At 40.2% G+C, this 24,382-nt stretch overlaps 1 protein-coding gene across 1 annotated transcript in view; it reads right to left on the bottom strand.

The window, feature by feature from the left end:
• Positions 1-1,271: 1,271 nt before the first annotated feature.
• GPLD1 (glycosylphosphatidylinositol specific phospholipase D1) overlaps positions 1,272-24,382 on the bottom strand; it is a 26,717-nt gene continuing 3,606 nt past the window's right edge. Inside the window, 24 exon segments of the mRNA XM_083518644.1 lie at positions 1,272-2,594; positions 2,951-3,001; positions 3,762-3,788; positions 4,279-4,439; positions 5,723-5,899; positions 7,533-7,626; positions 7,802-7,907; positions 9,379-9,520; positions 10,105-10,261; positions 11,945-12,019; positions 12,374-12,484; positions 12,961-13,146; positions 14,349-14,486; positions 15,606-15,729; positions 16,679-16,744; positions 17,464-17,603; positions 17,692-17,719; positions 19,284-19,391; positions 20,137-20,191; positions 20,703-20,751; positions 21,292-21,402; positions 21,755-21,852; positions 23,301-23,379; positions 23,799-23,854. Of these exon segments, the coding sequence (XP_083374770.1) occupies positions 2,517-2,594; positions 2,951-3,001; positions 3,762-3,788; positions 4,279-4,439; positions 5,723-5,899; positions 7,533-7,626; positions 7,802-7,907; positions 9,379-9,520; positions 10,105-10,261; positions 11,945-12,019; positions 12,374-12,484; positions 12,961-13,146; positions 14,349-14,486; positions 15,606-15,729; positions 16,679-16,744; positions 17,464-17,603; positions 17,692-17,719; positions 19,284-19,391; positions 20,137-20,191; positions 20,703-20,751; positions 21,292-21,402; positions 21,755-21,852; positions 23,301-23,379; positions 23,799-23,854 (2,417 nt within the window). The 3' untranslated portion in view covers positions 1,272-2,516.

Below are 24,382 nucleotides of genomic sequence, written 5' to 3'. Positions count from 1 at the left end.
ACTACCAACTCTCAGCCTAGCCTGGAGATAAAAGGGGGAAGACAACAGGCAACAAATGTGTGTAATTTCACACCTCTCAGAAAAACATACACATAACCTTAATAAACAAAAAAGTGTTCCTATTAGAAGTACAGTCTATAGGAATTTTTTACTTGCTGCATGCTGTAAGGTATTTGCTGATTCATTTTGGTACTTTATATTTTTGGTTATGGTTGCTGTATATTAATAAATAACACTCCAGTTATGAAAAGCAAATCAATGGGTGGGGGAACATGGAAAACCAGGGTGGGGAGAGATTGCAATAGCACCATTTTTTTCTCAAAAAGAAGGAACTCTCATTTATTTAAAATGGGATTACTTTTCAGCAAGCCGGGACGCAGGTGGCGCTGTGGGTGAAACCTCAGTGCCTAGGACTTGCCGATCGTATGGTCGGCGGTTCGAATCCCCGCGGCGGGGTGAGCTCCCGTCTTCGGTCCCAGCTCCTGCCCACCTAGCAGTTCGAAAGCACCCCTAAGTGCAAGTAGATAAATAGGTACCGCTTTATAGCGGGAAGGTAAACAGCGTTACCATGCGCTGCGCTGGTGCAGGCTCGCCAGAGCAGCTTCGTCACGCTGGCCACGTGACCCGGAAGTGTCTTCGGACAGCGCTGGCTCCCGGCCTCTTAAGCGAGATGAGCACGCAACCCCAGAGTCGGTCACGACTGGCCCGTACGGGCAGGGGTACCTTTACCTTTACTTTTCAGCAAAATACACCCAAGCCAGCAGCTTGTGTTTTCATCTGTAAAGGCAGCACACTTGGGAAGTGAATGAAATCATGTGGATGGGGAGGGCACTTGAACAAACATACACCTGAGTCCTAGGTGAGAGTGATCAGCATTTCTTCTTCAGATTGCTTACTAACGGGGAATAAGTATTCTTGGCAGTGGTGCAGCCTGCGAAGTACAGAAGCCTTAGAACTGCCTCTGCACTTTGCCTTCTAACTTTCTTCAGACATGGCCAATTGCCCTATGTTTCTTTTTTTAATTAAAAAAAATGTAAGCGGCGGAGGCCTTGTTGGCTCAGGGCCTGTTATGTGTGTACCCGCTGAACCTCATCAGAAGCCCTGATCCTACAAAACCAGGGAGAAGAGCCATCAATCCCAAGACTTCTGTTGAAAGCAATGTAGCAAAACTGGAAGAAACTTCAGTCTGTAGCACAGTTAGTAGTTTACCTTCTAACTTTCTGCTAACATCTAGAATGATGGCAAAGTTCAGAATGAATGTAAAATACCACTCAAAGGGGAATATCTGTTTTTATTACGTTGCACATGGGATAAGGTGGGGGGGGCAATCAAGACAGCACATTCATTAATCATTAGCCTAAATAGCACAGAGAGAATCTGGAGAAATAGTTTGTCATTAGATTACATTTGATTAAATAGGAAGCAGCCTTTGCACCAACCAGCTTGCACTATTCGTTCATCTAGCCCAGTACTGTCTGTGTTCTAACAGGGTCCTACTACAAAATCCTTTTAATTGGAGTTACCAAGAATCACACTTGAGACCTTTTGAGCTACAGAAGCTATTTAAATAGGTGTAGAAGCTGAGTGAATCTCAAGTAGCTAATATTTCTTGTGGGTCAGCTTCTAAATCCTGAATTTATCATGCAATCATGTGCAATTCCATGCATTAAGGTTTTCTTAATACTATCAGGGGGGGAAAGTTTTACATGCTTGTTATTGGCTTTACTTAGGACTTGGAAGTACCATGGCCTGTAGTTTCAGTTGCAGTCCTGTGCACCTAAGAATTAAGTCCAATTGGACTTGACTAGAAGGAAGAGGCATCTTACTGGTTGGTGGACAGAATCCTAACAGGAGAGCACTTTAAATCACCCATTAGCCCATTAGACATCAGTGATATTCAAGGTTGAACAACTGCTCTTGCTGCCATGTAGATGTTAGTAACTCAGCATGGGCGATTTATGTTTTGGCAGAAGAGGAATAAAAATGCAATTCCACTACTTTTCAGACAGATGTATCTGAGTCCAGCCTAATTTGAGACGAAGAGGTCCCACTTCCAAGTACAGGTTAAAGAAGTGATTCATTTCAAATCAAGGTTGGAATCAATAGCGAGGCTTGGGGAAATGTGCTCTTGCCAAACTCTCTTCTGTGCAACTCCACATTTTCATTGGGGCTTTCTTCTTCAATCTACTCCATTGCAGTGTATATTGCAATAAATACTTTAAAAATAGGCCTCTGTGTATGCACAACACATGTAAACAGTTGAAAGCAGCTAATGGTCTGAAGCAATGACATTTTGTTTTTAGAAGGATTTCCATTCATTATTACGCTTAGCAAGGAAATTTAAACACAGTAATAAGTAATTTTAGATCTCTGCTTCCATTCCTTAAAATGTTAGTGCTGTTCAATTGCCAGTTAAATAGTACGCGAGTTATGCTTCTCCATTTTCAAAAGGGGCAGAATTTTACAAAAGTGAAGAGTGATTTGCTGAAAAGAGGCTTGGTGGGGAAGCATGGCAATTAAAAGGTGTAGAGAAAAAGTCTGCCGCTTAGCCGAGCTTCTAGGGAGCTTCTCTCAGCTGCTACTACAACTTCAGTCTGCAAAGACAGAAAGTATCCATTAATCCAGCAGAATTCAGTTCCTTGCTTTTTTCTTCCTTTTTTTAGCGGGTCATTTTGCCAGGGCAAAACAGATCACCCCTGTGTACAACTGGGCACCATGCATAAGGAAGTCAAGTGATGATGCTTCCCACCTTCACCATAGGTGGTCTCAAAGAAGTTGTGGAACCGTCTTGGTTCTAAGCTACTTCCCTATGGTTGTGTTGCAGGAAAAAAGCAGGCAAGGCGTGGCCTCTTACCCAGCTGGCATAGGAGAAACACTCAAGTTATCACAAGTAGCCCATGATTCACCCTGCAGATGGGCTTGTGAAAACCAGCCGTGCTCGTTTGCCTACCTTTTCTCCAGATTTCACTGTGATCACAGCACTCCCAAATCTTGATTTTTCCTGCAACAATAAAACTACGGTTATGCACTCTTTCACAGTGTTAATGCTTTCTTTCTTCACTATAGTTATTTTCATTAACGGATCATCTTTAACACAACTCAATTCCCATAAGCAGGGTCACCACCACCCGCTTCTCTGGCAACAGATCACCAGTGCAATAATCCCAGCTAGTATTTGCTACAACCAGAGAACAAGTGCAATGCTGTGAGCATGCTTGTTCGGGACGCAAAGATACCTACTGAACAAACTGCTCCATGTCATTTGTGTGAATGATGAAAACCATATGCTATATACAGCAAGAGGAAAAATAGCTTAGGTCTGCAGTCAATTGGAAACTTTACAGCTAACCTTATCATGCTCAACCTGATCCTAACCATGTTTGCTTAGCCGCAGATCCTTTGAAATGCAGTGAAATATAAATCTGCTTGGGAATGGACCCTAAGTTTTTTCAAGTGAAATTTGGGGTGATGGTTCAGTTTCCAAACCATTTAGCATCCTGTCCCTAATTGTGACATTGTAATCTTCAGGTGAAAATCCTTCCTGACCCCATTGAGTCAGAAATAGAAATTACAAGATATCCTTCATGAATCACTTCAACTGTGTTTTGAACCCAGCACGGAAGTTTTTTGTTCACATGGTTTCAGTTTTAATGGTTAAAACTGGTTAAAATGCATTAAGGACCCAATTGTTAGCCATTAATTCTACCCACAATTTATTTAGCCCAAGCAGCAATTTATCCTTTCAGAGTTTGGTTGCTCACCTCAGGAGAAATGATGACATACTGCGCCTGGAACAGAAAAAAGAGAGAGACTCACTTTTACATTGGTTTTTAAAGGTGGATAAATCAATTAAATGTATGGTATCTATCATTTGCTCCACTGAGAATTATTTCAATACAGAAACACAGAAGTCAACTACTATGATGCAGATGTTCATAAACTGCTGAGCAGGAGCAACATGAGAGTTTTCAAATGCAAACAGTTATTACAGTGGTACCTCTGGTTACGAATGCTTCAGGTTACGAGTTCCATTAACCCGGAAGTAGCTGCTCCTGGTTGCAAACTTTGCACCAGGATGTGAACGGAAATCGTGTGCCTCCAGCGCGCACGCAGCGGGAGGCCCATTAGCGAAAGCGTGCCTCAGGATAAGAACGGTTTTAGCTTAAGAACCGACATCCAGAACAAATTAAGTTCGTAACCAGAGGTACCTCTGTACTTTTGTTTATCTACCAAAGCAGACACCACCACAAAGACCTATAGCATTTGCTGTAGCATTACCCAGTCTTCAGGACAAGGTGAAGTCCATGATTTGCAGTTGCCTGTCACATGTCCAGAGGTGGTCTGGTTTCCACTAAATATGTAAACACGCGCAGCCTCTCCTCCAAACAGCCCAGATAAGATGTCTTTTGCTCGAAGAGGTGAGGTCACAATGATCTCATCTGCAAAAATTCGCAGCAGCGGGAAATATGTCACATTGTAAAATGATACAAAAACTAACTTGCACTGGATATCCCTGTGCAAAAGCTTTGGCCTTTAAAAACTTCGTTGGACGCAGGCATACACAAACTTGGGAACACAATTACCAGACATATACAAGCCTGCTTTGTGTCTTCTGCTTCCACTATGGCTCTGCCGGATCCAAACCCATGTTGCTCCATGACAAACACCATGGTGACACAAATAATATGCCTGGTTTAAAATAGGCATACCTAGCGCCAATGTGTTTTTGGATTTTCTCTATGTCCAGGCATTTGTAAGTGGTATGGTGTCTGCCACAGACAAATGCAATGAGCAATGGAAACTATCGCTCCATATTGCATGTGAAGCAGGCCTTAGCCTACAGACAATAATACAGCCAACAAGCCACAAGCAGGCGAATATGTGTTTATTTTCCTCTCTCTTAATCCCGCCCTCCTTTACTGTAGGAGTGACTAATGTTTTTTGGTCCATGAGTCATCTTAGTTTTTGGCCACTCCACATACATTTTTGTACACACGTAGAGATCACGGACACAGAACACAGCACCCACTCCCTGTCCCATTTGATCCAAACAGATCAACTGAGGATTGAGGTTGCCACTTTGCTCACACTCATCCGATAGGATGAATACAGAGGAGGCAATTTGCATCCCCATCAGGATGCTGGTCCTGGTAGAGAAATTCAAAGCTCTCAGTCCACCCCAGCATCATTCTAACTCCCCACCCCACCCCAGCCATTTTGCTGCCACCACCAAAATTTGTGGATTTGGGGGTAAAAAAAAATGCTTGGGGGACCTGGTCAGGCTCAAGGGCTGTGAGTTCACTACCCTTGCTAGACTTCTAATCTTCTTTAGAATTTCTGTCTGAGGTCACCCATTTAATGTCCCCCACTAGAGTGCATGGAGCATCTTTTGACCCTAAAATTCTTGGTGCTAGCCCAGGCTTGCAAGTACACTTGTATTTTGGCCTCTTTATTTGGATTTCTCTGCTTCTTTCCTTTTTTCTTTACTTTGTTCTAAATCAAGCTCATTTGTTCGATCTGGCCTTTCTTTCTATATATGCATAAGGCTGTTAAAATTCTTGGTTCAGAATTTATTGTTTCACGCTTCCTCTTTGTCCCCTTATTTCACCCTTCCTGTTCTTTTATATATTTGTGTATATATATATCACATCTCACAACATCTAGTAATTTTAGGTGCTTCACAAATGAAATATGATACTGATTATGAGGATTCCGTTTTTACCAAGTCCATCATTGTTTAGGTCATGCAGGTGCACATCTCCTCCGAAGCGTGAAAATCTCCTGTCCCCGCTGAAAGTGCTCAGCAGAAATGGCTTGGCAGGGTCCGTCAAATCATACATCAAAGCAGTTCCTGCTTGGTGCAGCACTGAGCTTATAAACGCAATCCTAGAGGTGCTGTCTGAAAGAAGCCAAGCAAGATGACGGGGGTCACATTGCTGTTCCTGGGAGATGGCAACAATAATTGGCATTAACAGATGGGCACTGTCTACGGCAGGTTATAACCAGAATTAACAGCAAGGAAACTTTGGCTCCGCCATCTCCATTTTGTGAAATTACACATTAACTTCGCAATGACAACAAAGGGTCCGCCTTCAAAATCATAATGTCAGCAACATTCTCAATCCAACGTAGATGATATTTCTTCATCTGGAAGCAGCAGTGGAGCTATAGCTCAGTGAGAAAGTGAATGTTCTGTATGCCTGAGGTCACCCACATTAAAGGAGTTCAGGAAGCAGGGCTGAACAAGACTCAGGAGAGTTTTAAAACTAAGTCATGGACAAAGTGAACCAATGGTCTGACTCGCTGCAGAGCAGTTTGATGCATACTAAACCCAACCCAATATAGTCTTCACTTTCACATGACATTGGGCATATGTGGCCCTCCCATAGCAATAGGGGATCCCTGTACACCAGGCATAGGCAAACTCTGGCCCGCCAGATATTTGGGACTACAATTCCCATCATCCCTGGCTAACAGAACCAGTGTTCAGGGATGATGGGAATTGTAGTCCCAAACATCTGGAGGGCCAGAGTTTGCCTATGCCTGCCATACACATTCTGAGGACAGTTGACTGGATCACCCTTCATGTTAAGTATGCGACACCACAGAATCCTATTTATCACCTGCTCTAGTGTAATTATCTGAAAACAAATGTGTATAGAAAATTGACTTTCCCTCATATAGGATTTTGTTGATCTAAAAAGAGAGACAGACAGACAGAATAACAGGTGTGGAAAACCTCAGGTTGCAGCTGCTGCAAGAACCCTTGGTTATAATAATAATAATTTATTATTTATACCCCGCCCATCTGGCTGGGTTTCCCCAGCCACTCTGGGCGGCTTCCAACAAAGTATTAAAATACAGTAGTCTGTTAAACATTAGAAGCTTCCCTAAAGAGCTTTTTCCTTTACAGGTTTTTCCTTTACAGGTAGAATTCTGGGTGCTTTTTGAATTTGGCACTTTTTTCTGTCACCCTGAACGACAACCAAATGTTGCCTTTGAAGCCCTGTCAAGTCTAGGCTGCAAGGGAAGATTCTTCCTCTGCAGCCCCAGCTTGAATTCAACACAAGTTCTATGCAACACTGTTGTCCCTCTACATTCTGAAACAGCTGGTGTGAGCAGAAGACTGCAGACTCAGCTGTGAGCTGCTGCTCTGTTAAACCATGATGTTCCTCGGTTTGGAGTTGGATGGTACATGCATGCTGTGTTTCAGAACTGCCAACATCCAGTCCTTAAAGCCTTGAAAACAGGAGAGCAACCAGGATCCCCCCCCCCCCCGTCAAGAGCAGGATTCTCTTAGAGTAATCTTTCAGCAGCAGACTGGCCCAGAAATGGCAGTGGGTAGAATCAGAGGTCTCTTTCTCTCCTAGTCCTCTTTTCCCTGCTGGTTAAAACTTCCCTCCTCTGCAATTCCCATGATGATTGGCTCCAAGCACCTATTTAACTTTTAAACAATTGATCAGTCTTGTTGGTGTATTGCAGAAGTAAAACCACTGCAAAGAAAAAACTGACTCAAGGACACTACTGCATACCTTGTGATGGTGCACCAACTACCAACACTTGCCTAGGGATTCCTTCTACAGAAAGGAAGCCGGTGGCCAAGGATGAACCAAGTCTCCCCATTTCCTGTGTGTCAAAGAAGAAGAAGAAGAGGAAGAGGAAGAGGAAGAGGAAGAGGAAGAAGAAGAAGAAGAAGAAGAAGAAGAAGAAGAAGAAGAAGAAGAAGAAGTTGGCACCATGGCTGGAGTCTTCCTTGTATGTTTTTATATTTGTCATTTCAAGGGGTACCAAAAAGACCTACCTTGTCTCCAGTTAAGGTAAACCAGCTCTGCGTGCTTGGTGGGATATAGCCGTATACCTTTCCAACAGTCATCTTGGTATCTCGTAAGACATAGCAGCTTAGACTACTGCACACGATGGTCAAAATATGCGGAACATTAAAAAAGAAGAAGAAGTAACTGCAAGTGATAGCACCACCACAGCAAAATATTCTTGGTTCAGAATCTAAAGTATCTGGAACATGACGTCTTAATTTAAATAACAAGTTTTAATTGCAAGAGTTTATGCAGGATGGCATTCCCCTTAAATAGCAAATTAATAGTGGACTCCATATTATCTATAGAGATTTAAGTGGCGTTGGGGGCAGTTTAGGCTGGTTTATGGTCTACCACTGTAGCTAAAGAAGGGGTGTTGCTTGAGTTACATATGCCTTAGTTCTATCCAGACTAGATCGCTGTAATTTTCTCTGCTTGGGGCTGCCTTTAAAAACCACTTTGGAAACACCAACTAGCAGACATTGCAGCTGCTAGAAGGCTTGTGGAGGCCAGGCATTCCTAGCATGGCTGTACCAGATGCATTGGCTGTCTATTTGTTTTGGGACCCAGTTTAGAATGCTGATATTGACCTTTAATGCATAAATTGGAAGGAATGCCTGCACCTATATGACCCTGATCAGGCCTTAAGACTGTCCTCTTCCCAAGATTTATCAGACAGGTGAGCATAAGATCAGGGCCTCTCCAGTAGTGGCCCCACATTTTTGGAACTCTCTCCCCAAAGTAGTTGTACATATGACCCAACTTTGTTAGTCTTTAAATGGACCATAAACAAATATCTATTTCTGTGTTTTATTAGATGACACACTTTTCCAAAGAGATACTGGAGAGTTTCCCAAACCAGCAGAATACACTGTATCCAGTCCCCAATTCTCTTTCTTCCCCCACCCCTCGAATATCCAGCTTGCAAACAAATCATAACAAGCCAACAAATGGAGGGCCGTGCAGACTGGGGGAAAGCTATGGCAAAGCAGACATAGCATGCAGGCTTTATGTTGATTATTACTGCTTTACATAGGTTGCATCCAACTAAGTTATACTCAGAGTAGACTCACTGAAATCAATGGACCAAACGTAGTCATTTCTATTAACTGAAATGGGTTTACTCTGAGTACAATTCTAACATTGGACACATAACCAATCATCTTTAATGGTTAGGATATATTGTTGTAAACTGCTGTGAAACCTGTGTTTGAAAAGTGGTTTATAACTCAGTGTCAGGGAGCATTAGGAAAAGAGAGGTATTTGGCTTGTTTGAAACGACCTCTAATAAGCAGAACAAGTATTAAAACAGTACACATTTAGAAATAATACTAACCTACTTAGTTTGCACTTAAAAGTTAAATAAGTAATTAAAAAAGTAATTAAAGTAATTACTTAAAAAGTTAAATAAGTAATTAAAGAAGTAAATAAAGAATTAAAAGAAATAATACTAACCTACTTAGTTTACACTTAAAAGTGCACAATTTTAGGCTGGGTATGATCACATACAAACTTTACAAACTGGGTATGATCACATACAAATCTAAAATTAAGTGCAATATACCTTTTACAGCTTTTCCAAGAAGGACTGCCAATAAGCAGCAAGGTTGTATTTTGAAGTTGGACACTGCTGAGTGATGATCCAAACCATGCATAATCCTTTTCTCCTTTTACTATCCAGTCAGCATCTGTTAGGAAAAGCTGGTCTGATAGACCAAAGAAGAAATAGAGGATAACAGAGGATATGTTTCTGGTACGTATCACATACTTTATGAAAGGATCAAGGTCTTCTGGTTTGTTCAGTCTTACTGCACTACCTGGATCATCATTCTTGCTACTTTTTAAATACATGAAAACTCATGTTGAAACTTCACTCAGATCAAATTGCCTCTGCAATGATGCCAACAGGGCAGGGTCAGTTCAGCTCATCAAGTGATGCAGCTGTCCTATACATGCTTACCAGGGGGTAAATATTCAGTAAGACATACTTCTGAGTTGGAATACATAGGGTTGCACTGTAAAACTCCTTCTAGTCTGTTTTGACTCAGAAGATTATGGAATGGTATACAAAGCCTTCTGCATGAATTCATACTGGATCTTAGGCTGAGAGCCCTTTAGCATTAAAAGCATTGTCCGGTGTTTATTACCAGCAATATAACTTGGAGAAGGATTTAGACTATTACTGTGGTTTTGTCTTACGATGGACTTGAAAGGGAGCTAATAGAAGACGCAAGAAAAAGTAGCATATGAAATAGCAGAAATAAATTCCAGCCAAAAAAATAAATGTCACCTTGGCTGCTTCTATTGAGAAACGAATAAAACGAAGCCACAAATCCTCTTTGTTTCCCACCACCAGCTGCATAAGGAGAACCAACTACGAGATCCTTGTTTCCATCGCCATCAAGGTCAGCTGCCAGCAGTGACCAGCCAAGGTTACAGTATATTTCCTGCAAAAGGAAACGGAGATTTCAGTAGGTCTGGCAATACTGGAGTAGGTGCAGGGCATTAAGTTGCATCTCACTATCCTTCAGTCTGTCTGGAAGCCTTGTATGCCTGAGCCCACCTACTACAGTCTGTCGAGCCTAGTAGTTGCTTGTCCAACTCAAATCAGTTTTCGGAGTCTCCCTGAGCTTGTGCTGCAGCAGCTATAAACTGAGAGGAGGAAGACTGGAGACAGAAGGACAAGGAACCTGCAGGCTCCAGATAAATAGTTTCTCTAAACTTGAGGCAAAACTAACAGTTAAACTATCACTTAGCAGAACCATGGCGGAGCAAGAAGACAACTCAAGGGCAGAGCTGATCTGTAGGAGATGGAGATAGTTTTGGGAGTTCCTTTCTGCCTAGGACAAGCACAAGTCAAGGCCTGTGTCTGACATTGTAAGGGTTTTTTTTTGTCAGGAACCAGGGGTAGAGAGTGGTTTTCTCTCTCTCTCTCTTTCTTTCTTTCTTTCTTTCTTTCTTTCTTGTGTGAACTAACAGCTGTCAATATTGAAAGTCGGTACTATAGACCCTATTGCCTGGAGTATAAAATGGGCCAATTGAGTTGTGTTTCGCCAAGGCAATCTTGGTGAAAATTGGAGAAGAAAGGACGACATCTTGTTTAGCTCCTGAATCAATACGAAATTTCACTAAACCGACCGGAAGTCAATACGAAATTTCACTAAAGCAGCCCTATTACAAATCCTCTCACACCACCCAGTCCATGATGTAAGTAACACAAGATGACTCAAGGAAATGAGATGAGCCACACAGGACAGTGTTTTTGCAACATTCTTTTGGATGTCTGAAAGAAAAAAGCTACACATAAGCCATGTTCGGATGGCAATACGATGGAAATACGAAATTTCACTAAAGCAGCCCTATTACAAATCCTCTCACACCACCCAGTCCATGATGTAAGTAACACAAGATGACTCAAGGAAATGAGACGAGCCACACAGGACAGTGTTTTTGCAACATTCTTTTGGATGTCTGAAAGAAAAAAGCTACACATAAGCCATGTTCGGATGGCAATATCTTAGCTTAAGACAAGATAGGAGCAAGTGTTATCATTGCATCAACAACCCCTTTGATTCTCCTTCCACATAAGCAAATGAGGAAGTCTTCCGTTAACTAAAGTTTCCTGTTTCATCTAAAGCAGGTAAATATGATTAACAGCTTCAGAAAAAGCCAGGATATTGAGCCATAGTTTGAAGTTGGCAATATATGGTGGCTTGTTCTGAAGCCATTAAGCATAATTTCAATTTGGATGAATCAGTAAACTATAATTCACCAAGGAATTCCTTGTTTGTTTACTCATACACCTGCACAAATTTCATTCATGCAAGATTCATTTGTATCATGGTTTATCAAGTTGAAATGTGGCCCTAGTACACACAGAGGAAATATAGAATCCTTTTTCTTCAATTTTACAACATTTTACTTAACAGTGCTTCATAAAAATACAGGAACAGTTATTGGCACACATTGGTACACACAATGACATTGATTTAACCTATTGTGTGCCAATGAAGCAATAATAAATCTATTATGATAATAGAATCCACGTGTATGTTTATTCTGGATAGATCTAGAGAAACCCTAGATTTAATTTCTTATATGTTTGTATTGCATTTCATCAGCAAACTTACTTGACAAGCTATGGTGACATTTGGTAGGCTGTGGAAACCTTGTCCTCTATTGCCAAAAAATACATATACAGAGCCCTGGATCAACAGAAAATAAAATTTTAATAGGGTATGAATCAAATCCAGAATTTTTATTTAAATTTTTTAAAAAATCAATTTCATCTCATCCTTTCATCTTCACATGAACATGTCTGTCCAGGTGTACTGTACAACTGCAATCTAGCCTAGTCTAATAATTCAATTTGTGATTCACTGATATTGGCATTCACAAAACAGGTTGGTCCTAAGATTGTCAGTCAGATGATGCATCTGATATTCTGTCTGCTTTATTTCACTTGGGCCATGCTAACGTCCCCTCTTATGAATCGCCCGTAATTACTAACCTGCACTAACATTTTACACTGTAAAAATGCCACACACACATATTCTTACCCTGTAACTGAGTTCCTGTGATCCTACAGACGGGGCTCCCACTGCTAGATCCAACACGCCATCTTCGTTGAAATCTAGAACTGCTACTGCAGAACCAAACCTTGCTGAAGGCTTAAAAAGAAAGAAGCCTACATCATTATGGCAATCCAACACCCATTTTAAAAGCTTATCTTTCTTTTTAAGGAATACCTGCTCACATAACGTTCAGCACAATTGCTTAACATTTTTGGATTTTTTGTTTGTTATTTAGCTTTTTATTTTAATTGTGACAAAAGACTGTATTTTAAATATGTACTTTAAACCCAGCTCCTAGTTCAACACTCCATTCCACCATGCAAATATAATACTCAGGAGAATGGCCAAACCCTACTACTTCCATTTAGCTCATATAGATCCCCAGTAAAGAGTCCTTAATAGTTTTAAGCAGCAACGCTCTTTATTCACAATGGACTTTTATCTTTAAGTGATTATTTTAGAAATGAAGTTAATAGCATTGCAAGTAGAAAAGAAGATGCCGCCAGTCTTTCAGATGACCGGAAACACAAGCAAAATGTTTTCAATGACCAATGTGTGACTTGTTTTCCTACCTTATTCCCCTCCAGAATGCAATCTGCTTCCTGGTCTAGGTCCAAGTTTGCATGAGTCAAACCTGATTCGTTACCATAAACAATATATACACGGCCTATCTGAATGTGTCCCAGCCGGCTGTATCCTGGCGCTCCTGCTACCAGGTCATCGTAGCCATCCTGGTTTAGGTCAGCAGAAATCAAAGCTCTGCATATTGAGTGAAATAATTCCAATTACTCTTTTGGTTTACATTTGTTTAAAGCTTCCACATTTTCATTTGCAGATTTTCAATTGTCTATATAAAAGAGTAATTGCCGTGGTGGCCCTGAAGAAAGGTGAGATCCAAAACGAAATCTGATTTAATTTTTTTATTATCCCAATCCTGTATCGACCAGGATTGTTGTTGTTGTTGTTTAGTCGTTTAGTCGTGTCCGACTCTTCGTGACCCCATGGACCAGAGCATGCCAGGCACTTCTGTCTTCCACTGCCTCCCGCAGTTTGGTCAGACTCATGTTTGTAGCTTCGAAGACACTATCCAACCATCTCGTCCTCTGTCGTCCCCTTCTCCTTGTGCCCTCCATCTTTCCCAGCATCAGGGTCTTTTCCAGGGAGTCTTCTCTTCTCATGAGGTGGCCAAAGTATTGGAGCCTCAGCTTTACGATCTGTCCTTCCAGTGAGCACTCAGGGCTGATTTCCTTAAGAATGGATAGGTTTGATCTTCTTGCAGTCCATGGGACTCTCAAGAGTCTCCTCCAGCACCATAATTCAAAAGCATCAATTCTTCAGCGATCAGCCTTCTTTATGGTCCAGCTCTCACTTCCATACATCACTACTGGGAAAACCATAGCTTTTACTATATGGACCTTTGTTGGCAAGGTGATGTCACTACTTTTTAAGATGCTGTCTAGGTTTGTCATTGCTTTCCTCCCAAGAAGCAGGCATCTCTTAATTTCGTGGCTGCTGTCACCAATCTGCAGTGATCATGGAGCCCAAGAAAGTAAAATCTCTCACTGCCTCCATTTCTTCCCCTTCTATTTGCCAGGAGGTGATGGGACCAATGGCCATGATCTTCGTTTTTTTGATGTTGAGCTTCAGACCATATTTTGCGCTCTCCTCTTTCACCCTCAATAAAAGGTTCTTTAATTCCTCCTCACTTTCTGCCATCAAGGTTGTGTCATCTGCATATCTGAGGTTGTTGATATTTCTTCCAGCAATCTTAATTCCGGCTTGGGATTCACCCAGCCCAGCCTTTCTGGCTTGGGTCCCCCCCCCAAAAAAAAACAAGATAATTTCCCTGCATAGTTATTACATGCAGGTAGGATAAGCATCCAGGCAATAGTATTGAGTCCATACAAGCTGATCTATCAGACAAAAACAGAATCGAGAAATCAGAACTCAGAACTCACCACCCAAGTCTAGCATATGGAGTTTTCAGAAAATATGAAGCACTGGGTTTGGTGACATGCTTCGGTGACCCTTGTGTCGTCACTGACAACACTCTCCTCAAACCTTTTGCAGTGGCACTATTGCTCAACTGAAGATAATTCTGCGGGGGAAATGCATAAAGGAATATTCAAGCACATTCATAATTATATTTTGGTTGTTGACCCAGCAAGGACCCAATTTATATTTAGTGCAATACACCAGACTCACTGCAATGAACGGGTGCCTCTACACTTGCAAACAGCTAGTGCTGTGCTGAGAATTTATCCTACTTTTTTGTTTTGTTTTTGCTTCATCATTGTCTGTGTCAATGAACGAAAAAGAAATTGCATTCAAAAATTATCAAAAAGGAGAGAACATTTTGGTGAAATTGTCACGGGGGGGTGCAGGGTTTTATTGTCATGCTTACCTCACCTTTGAAGTGGCCGAGGACATTTGTAATCATCCTGAGGATGAGGCAGATAAATGGAAGCCTCTTTCTCAGAGGAAGAAAACTTTTTTTTAAAATGGAGGCTAAATTTTGGCACATCACTACACAGCTACTTTCAATTTCATTAAAGCTTTTTTATTATATGTACTACTACTACTACTACTACTACTACTACTACTACTTACACACAGTGCTTTTTTCTAAAAGAAAATGTTTAGGGGTACTCTCATTTTCCTACTCATATTGAAATACTGCCCCTCAATGAGACCATACTTAGATTCACAAAATGTTCAGGGGTATGCGTCCCCCCAGGAAAAAAAGCACTGTATATATGTACTATGTTATCAGACCCTCCTCTAGCTGTATCTCATGACCTCTTGAAAGAAAGGAGATCGTCTGTTGTCCAGTAGGTTAATTAAACTCCAGTGCAGTGCTGCTAAAATATTGAGCCATTGTTACAATCTCTTGGCTGAGGCCAGTTTACATATTCTACTATACATTTTGACTTGAAGGTTTACTTGGAATCACATGACAGGCACCTACAGAGTTTCCCATAAGCTCCAGTGAACAGAAATATCTCACATATAGTAGCTTCACACTTTCCATGAAATGCACATAACAAAAAACTACTTCGTATTACCTGAACGTAATATATAGCTTTTTTTGGGGGGGAGGGGTGGCAAAGAATATGTAGAAGGCAACTTGCCAACAAACAAGGCACTGGGTGTCCAGTGTATCTCCATATATATTTCTATCCCTTACCATTAATATCTAAATGCCAGAAAGACTTACTGCTGTCCAAGGTGGCACTTCAAAATAAACTCCTCGCTCTGTGTAGCTGATATTTTTTTCAACTGATTTGGCCATTGAAGAAGTCGTTTGTCTGTAGTGTTCAGTTCTGGACTGTTTGATTCTGCTGAAATAAGGCAATAACGATTAGACATTTCTTTTTGGGAACATAAAAATGGAATAAATGTCACGGATAGTCCTTTACAAGAGATTACAATGTAATAAGTGTTTTAGTTAAGTACAAAACTGGAAAAGTCCAATATTTAAAACACAAAATGGACACAAAGGTTTTTTATGGACATTTTGTGGCAATACTCGATAGTTCTGTGCTTTAAGTATTTTAAAATTTTATTAAACATTTGAATGATCCAGTTTAGTATTTCACTCAAAACTTAGCCCATTGTGGTCTCTGGTGTATTTATGGTTGTAATTTTGGCAACACAAACTCTCCGTTTTGTGCTGACAAGTATATGCCAGCCTTTTAGTAAAAAACTAACAAACCATTTCCATTTATTCCATAAGAACAATCTTCTACAAGGCCAGAGGTAAACTTCTGTTTTAAATTTAGTCATTCTAACAATATTTTCAGGACAACCAGCCAAATGGGTGGAGCCCAACCAGGGATGCTATAACAGAGGATTTCCTGCATCAGTAGTGTGTTGAACCAGCTACTTTTGGAGGTTTCTTCCAACTATATAGTATTCATCAAAGGAAAATCATAAATGAAAAGCTTCAAGGATTTGAAAGTTTGGTGATACTGGCTGAGAATGTATCAGCGGGCAAGGTCCAAAGTTCTACAGTATGGCTTCCACTAATGCAGCGAGGCTGTTACATCTTGCTTTTTTCACTTCCTCTCCTACACCCCCCAAATCTGCTCTGGATTTCACTGGAGATGTCCTATAGGAAATGCAAGAATATGGGGTTTTTTTCTGATCTAGATGGTGGGTCAATTGCAACAGAAAGAGACATAGGATGTAGACGGCCTGAATTTTGTTTAATGGAATGAACATAAAAAAGACAAATATTGTTCAGACAACCAATCAAACTAGGCAGACATACGTTACGTCGTTACTTACATGACAGCATTTGTTTGTTCATCTTTACAGCGTATATACAAAGGATTCTCAGGAATAAAGCAGCCACTAAAGAAGAAATTTTCAAATAATTATACTAAATGCATAATTTTAAATGCTGACTACTACTTCATAAGTACCCAGGGCACACAGGGCAATTCTATACCTCCCTGCTGCTCTCAGATACCAATCCTGCTACAACGTAGAATGTTGCTAGATTCTGTACAGCAGCACTCAAAATTTGTTGGAGGATGACCTGTGCCACAAACTATATTTAATGAGCGTATCAGAGCGCTCTGTAAATTAATAGTTAAAGTCTTTTATATATCAACCTTTTATGCTCTTACACACCCGCCCAATGCTCCTATCCCTTCTTTTAGCTTCTTTTAAATTCTTATAGACTTATATATTCACCTTCTGCTTTAACACCTTTTAGCTTTCCAAAACACTTTTCAGATTTTAAATGACTGGATCCTACGCTTTTATGCTGGTTTATGACTGTAATAAAGATTTGTATTGTATTGTATTGACCAAACAGCACAACTATTCCTCTCTCAGAATTAACCAGATGTCCTTAAACTCGTTTTCTATAATTGCAAACATAATCAGCACTTCAAATGAAATGTTAGAAGGCTAATGAGTGGCTATTACATGTGAATTATTATAGCGTCCACAGCTCAATTCACAACTTATCTGAACCACAATTCTTACATGAAAATATTTGCATAATGTTATTATTGGTTTAGAGTAGTATACCCTGGTCTAGAGAGGTTAAACCAGCACCTCACCTTGTTCCATTCTCTAACATTTGACTTGTTTGCTCAAAAATGTTATTTGATGAGAATGCCATATCATCCACACCACCGAGAAAATATTCATGGAATTTGTTCACCAAAAATGAGGACTTCCTGGCATAAATGGGGTAAAGCTATGAAAATGGAAATGCTAATTAATTAGATAGATGAGAATTTCAAGAGTAGCATTCAACAAAGCTCTTTTCAACAAAAATACATTACCTTGGCGACAGTGATCATTTCGCCAAACCTGCAGGAGAAAGTACAGTATTCTCTGTTTACCATCCGTGTAAAACTTTTCAGTGCACAAAACACTTTTTATATACACCTACGTGCTTCCTTTGCTGTTGTTGTTTTTTATATTGCCTTGAGTACCTCTATATAAAGATAGCTGATAGTTTAAATACAGACATAACCCATACAGTTTTTAGCTGATTATTAAAATCACTGCTTAATAGTTCCACTGTTAATGGGAGGGGAATAATTAAAGCAATCCATATAAATAGTGCTTTTCTCGGGGGGGGGACGCATACCCCTAAACATTTTGTGAATCTAAGCTTGGTTAGAGGAGCAATATTTCAATATGAGTAGGAAAATGAGAGTACCCCTTAACATTTTTTTAGAAAAAAGCACTGCATATAAAAGTATTTAGCTGCAACAAACTATGGTTTATCATCACAGCAGCAAGTCAAAGCGAGTCTCAGGCTTGCATACTTCCCTCTAACTTCCAAGGTGATCAAAAGTTAATTTCCTTTTTTGATTAATTTCAGTTTAGCATTACGTCCAAAGCCTAAACTGTGGTTAAGTTTAACTACCTAACATTCGAAGGTGGCTTGTTTCAGTAAACCATGTTTAAGATTAACCTGTTTGCCGGAGTTCTGACATAACAAAACACTTCAGTTAATCAGAATTGAAAATGGAAACTTCTGATTTTTCTCTTCAGGGGCACACTGAGGAAGGAAAGGTTCCCTGCAGCTCATTCCCATGATGCTAAATCATAGTTTATTATTACACCAAACACAGACTTTGTGGGCCACTACAATGTGGAAGCAGTATTCACCATGTAGAAAGATAACAAGGGCATGTGTCAGCTAAACGCATTTATTTCAGTAAAATTCATTAACAAATTGGTTATTCCAGATTTGTTATTCAGCTGAAATCATGAACTGACCAAAACTATATTTATTAAACACACAGCTTGATATGAGTCTGCAGTGCAAAGAAATGTTTAGAATAGGGGCAACAATTGCTGGCCCATCAGCAAATGTTAAAATACACCCACATCCCTCTGGCATCTCCTTCAACTCCACATCATGATTTCCTTTAAAGTGTATATATTGAGACATCTCCTCCTTAATATTTATCTGTTTCCCATTTCAATATGTCAGTCCCTTCCAATCTTTCCTTTAGCACCAAAGCACAGTTTTTTAAAAAAAAAAAAAACAACCAATGGTCCTTCTATCTACTTCGGCCCATCCACTTATGGGAGATCCCTTCCACAAAAAATAAAACACACACCACAACTTTAAACTTTCTTCTTGCGCACCTTTTCTTCTCCAATTCTCATCATTTAACAGCACTTGCTCTCTCCTTATTTGCATGTCTAACCCATCAACAACAAATTTCCTCTGTTTGGGCCCAATGTCCTCCACACTGAGTTGTGCTTTCCCAAAATTATTTATTTTCTCATTCAATTACTATACTGAGAGGATTTTTAGTATGTACTTCATTAAAAAAAAGGATCAAACATATAATCAAATTATAAAACGTGCACTGCTGTAGGAATAAAAATGGAAACATTTAGCTTGACTTACACTTCAAGAAACTGCAGGTACGTGCAGTCAACAATTGTGTCTTCAGTTATTACCTTCAGCCCATAAAGTTCCTGGTAGATTGACAGTAAATCTTTGACTGGCACATACCTAAATATATTGAACAGCAGAGTTTCTTATTTAAACCAACAAAGTTCATTGGCATAAATCAAGTCCTCAACTAAAATTGTGGACCCATCCGCAGCGCCCCCCTCCCCAGCAGGTGAAGCCACAGGCAACAACAGGTGTGAACACACTAGACAAGATAATTTCAACCCCAGAGTCCCTGATGCAAGTAAAGGTAAAGGACCTCTGAACAGTTAAGTCCAGTAAAAGACGACTATGGGGTGTGGCGCTCATCTCGCTTTCAGGCTGAGGGAGCAGTGCTTGTCCACAGACAGCTTTCCAGGTCATGTGGCCAGCATGACTAAACTGCTTCTGGCACAATGAGATGCCGGGACGGAAGCCAGAGCGCACGGAAACGCTGTTTACCTTCCCACTGCAGCAATACCTATTTATCTACTTGCACTAGTGTGCTTTCGAACTGTTAGGTTGGCAGAAGCTGGGACAGAGCAACGGGAGCTCACCCCCTCACATGGATTCGAATTGCCGACCTTCCAATTGCTAAGCCCAAGAGGCTTGCTCAGTGGTTTAGACCACAGCGCCACCTGCTCCCTGATGCAAGGGTAGTGTTATAACATTGGTTGTAGTGGTTATAATGTTATAACATTGGTTCCTCAACACCACATTGGTGATGGTGGTTAAACCATGGATCTTTCGCCGCTGTCTCTGCTTCTGAACCCTCTGCTCCCTGCTCTCTCTCCCTCTCTCTCTGTTTTGAAAACAGCACACTTACCAGCTTGGTTCCAAATAACTAAAATCAAGCTCAAACTGGCTCAGCACATCTCCTCCTAAAATTAGAGGGCGAAAAGAGAGCAAGACATCAACTTACTGAAGCAAAAACCATACAAAGAATTTTGCCTGCCTTTTACTGAAGCAAAAACCATACAAAGAATTTTGCCTTCCTTTTAGATTATTGGAGCATTTGCATTTGAACAAAATCTGGAACACCTCCACAGGCCCAACTAGTTTCTTTCTGCATAGCTTGCTCATTTCCGTTAAGGGCATTTCTTCCTGTCTGCCACATACTTTTGGATTTGTCCTGTCCCTTATGCTCAGAACCTAAGCAAGTTTCACACTGTCTGCTTCAGGGCCTTGTCAAGCATCTCAGCCAGCTGAAATGTCCCATGTGAAACTGAGCAAGCTATGCAGAAAGAAACTAGTGCCATGGTTAAACAAATCACTTATTTCAGGGGTGAAGTCATTGAAACCTTAGTGATATCAGTCTTTTCTGTAAGAACCTTCAGGAATTTAATGGAAATCTAGGGAGAACATTCCAGGATCCATAAGGAAATAAATTACCAAAATCACCAGCAGCGTGAGCATCTGAATATGAGCCATAAAAATCAATCTAGGAAAAATAGAAACAAGTTATTTACATCAAAGAAGTAGGAACATGAACAGAATCAAAATTTCTCATTTCTCCTCTTTGATACAAGGCAACATAGATGATCCAGACCCCTGAAGCTTCTTTTTCACCCTCACCTTTGCATAAAGTTCCACATATAGGATTCTTCCAGCAGGAATTCCTAGCCAATCAGTTGCAAAAACTCAAGACTTTTGTCTCCTTCTCTGGCTACCTCCAAAACTGCCAAGGTGTTTCTTTCATATCTACCTAGCCATAATGGCTACTAGTCAACAACCATCCTTACTTATCAGAATCTTAAGAGTTTGTGCTCTCCCTGTTCTCTTGTACTACAGAGAACATCCAACCAATTAATTTTTTTAAAGGTGAACAGCAATAAGGATCTTTCCTTCCTTCCTTCTCCCTCCCACCCCAGATATTATGTGATTGTCACTTAAGGGGGACAACAAAACCAAATGATAAAATATGCTTCGGTCACAAGGAAAAAATGACCCGAGCCTAATAATAAAATAAGGCACCACTTACAGCTGCCATGGCATGTAAAAATCCTTGTTCAATCCCCAAGCTATGCCAACTCACGTCTGCCACCATATGAGAAGTGATTCCAAAGAGGAAAGCCACCAGTTTCTCTGTGGCCTAAACAAAACAAAACAAAACAAACAAGCAATTCTGCATTAAGTGCATTGAAACCAAACTCTCAAAAGGTATTTGGAGGCATTCAGTTGACATGTTTGCTGATGAAACCTTGCCTCTGCTTTCACCAACACAAGGGAGAAATCTATGTGGTATGTTATTTATTTATATAGCATCTTCAGTGGGCATGCATGCTGCCATTTTTACAGCTAGTCATTACGAAACGTCAAAATTAATTTGACATTTTCTCTTTCAAATGCTTTGGGTACAAATGAGAAAGGGAAAGAACAATAAGATTTATGAAAAGAATGATACCAGGGCCTTCGGCCTCAGCAATTTATGGGGGATTTATTACCTCTCCCCAGGGCTGAGGATAGTTCTTTCTGATGTAATGGACACTGGTACTGAGGAAAGGTGCCCAGTGAGTGTCTTCAGATACTTGACGGAACAGCCCTGAAACACCAGACAAGAACAACATTATTTCATGATAATTTTTTTAATTGATTTTTAATTTTAAGTAACAAAACATACCTATACAAGTAAAACAGAGCTTAGTAGATGTACAGAAAAGAAAGAAAAATAGCATTGGAGGATTGCAGTTTTAGACACTCCAAGAAAGCCAATCAAATGAACATGTCTCTCCATAAGGTTCCATGAGTCAATGGAGGGTGAAAACCAATTTCAATTGTCTTAACAAAGTCAATAAAAGCATACCATGTCATTTAGAAGGCGTGAGCTCCCTCAACTGATATTCCTTTCGAGAAACGGTTAATTTGTCCAAAAGCATAATGTCCCATACTTGCGAAATCCAGGCTTCAAAAAGATTTGCAATTAAAGTTTTCCAATTTTCCACAATCACTAATCTAACTGCAGTTAATAAATGAAAGTTGAGGTCTTTATTGGTTATGATCTTAATGTGAGGAGTAAAACACGACAGTAGGGCTAATTTGGGTCTGGTTTTCTGGTTGCAGCAATTGTCCCATCATTTAATTGTTTGAAAAAACCTTTTCCCAAAAAGGAATAAATTTTAGGTAAAACCACCCCATGTGGATTGGAGAGCCAGTACTTCATTGCATTTCCACTAGCAAAGGTTGAGTGTGTTGTGCTTAATTCTATACAGTCTGGCTGGGTACATATACCAGTGATGTGCTACATTTAAAGAATTTTCTAGGAGTTCTAATTGAGATGGATCCAAATAGTAGTTTATTCCAAATTGGTTGCCAGAGTTGTTCCTCTAATTCTTCTCCAAAATATTTTCCCCATTCACGAAAAGTTGGACCAGTAACCCTTAGTATAAATTATAAAGCGTATCAACCCAAGATGAACTCATACCAAAGGAACGTGGAATTGTAAAGAGAGATTGTCGGTTTAAATGATCAAATGCCTTGACTGATCTCCTCTGCCTGCATCTTTTAAAGTAGCCTTCTTTAACCTTGGGTCCCCAGAAGTTGTTGGCCTGCAACTATAATTATTCTCCTCATTCCTCCTGCAGTGTTCCTTGGCATTCGTTGTTTGAACAGTGGTTTCTTCTCTTCGGACTCTCCACTGGCATAGTTACAATTTATATACAGTAGTACCTCGGGTTACATACGCTTCAGGTTACAGACTCAGCTAACCCAGAAATAGTGCTTCAGGTTAAGAACTTTGCTTCAGGATGAGAACAGAAATCGTGCTCTGGCGGCACAGCAGCAGCAGGAGGCCCCATTAGCTAAAGTGGTGCTACAGGTTAAGAACAGTTTCAGGTTAAGTACAGACCTCCGGAACGAATTAAGTACTTAACCCAAGGTACCACTGTATATGGACCCCTAGCCAGCCAACTAGTAAATTAATCAGGCTACTTGTCAGTAGTATGGTTTTGGGGGGCAAGGGGAAAAAACCTAATTTCTCCAACCATTTATTACCATTCCTGCAGATACCAGAATAAAAGGCATCAGGATACAGGCTTCCAGCCTGATAGGCATCTTGGTGTGTTAGTATCAACTGGACAAGAGGATAGTGAAGAAACAGAAATAAAAGTAAGAGAGAAAAGGGGAGGGGGAAGAGAGAGAGAGAATATTATTAGTTGCATATTACCAATATTTCAAGTACTAAAACAATATAGCACTTAATACTCACATCTAGGTATTGTTAAAGTCACTCAAATACTGTCTCTTAAATACTCATAAAAAATATTAAAGGTAAATATAACAAGGTTTTACATAGTTTGGTAAAGATGAACAAATGTCAATTATTTTACAATGGGGTGGCCAACCCCTAGCCTATGGTCCGACAATTTTTGTAATAGTTACAAAAAGAAAAGGCATGGAAGGAGGCTCAGTGCTGGGGTGGGTGGAGAAGGTAGCAGAAAGAGGAAATATTTATTTAAATGCTTTTTAATGTTAGACTCATAAGCTTCCTACCTTGCGATAGTTAACATTTCCTCCTGGGCTGCTGAAAAATTCCAGAGCTCTGTGAGCTAGAAAAATAACATCACATTAGCTTCCTGGTGGCTTTTGAAAAACAGGGGGTCTGCAGTACTTAACTGGAGATCACTTACCATCCTCGGGGAAATATGCAATTCTCTACAGTGTCCAGATTTTGCTGCATGATCGTATCCCTTAATATCGGGAAATGTCAAACAACCTTCACCTACTGGTTTTCAAAGAATATCAAGAGATATCCTTAACTTACTTACCCACACACAATCTATTAATTTGCCATGACAAAATGTATGGAGAAACAGGTAATGGCAAATTTGTAAATAAACGTAATCCTGTCTGTATATTTTTATCATGGTTATCCTACCCATTCAAGCAGTCTTTCAATTTGACCATATTGCTTAACCCTAATTTCACTTGTTGAATTAACAATGTATTGTTTTAAGATGCCTTATGCAAAAGACTAGAACAAAAGCATGAATAAAAGAAGTTAAATGCCTGAATTGCCTCCTAGCCATAAACTTTGTAGCTGAAAATTCATTACAAAATGAATTGCAACTGAAGCC

The sequence above is a fragment of the Podarcis liolepis genome (genome assembly GCF_965112155.1).
Source record: "Podarcis liolepis genome assembly, chromosome: 8".
NCBI lineage: Eukaryota > Metazoa > Chordata > Lepidosauria > Squamata > Lacertidae > Podarcis > Podarcis liolepis.
This window is presented reverse-complemented; position numbering and strand designations above follow the sequence as displayed.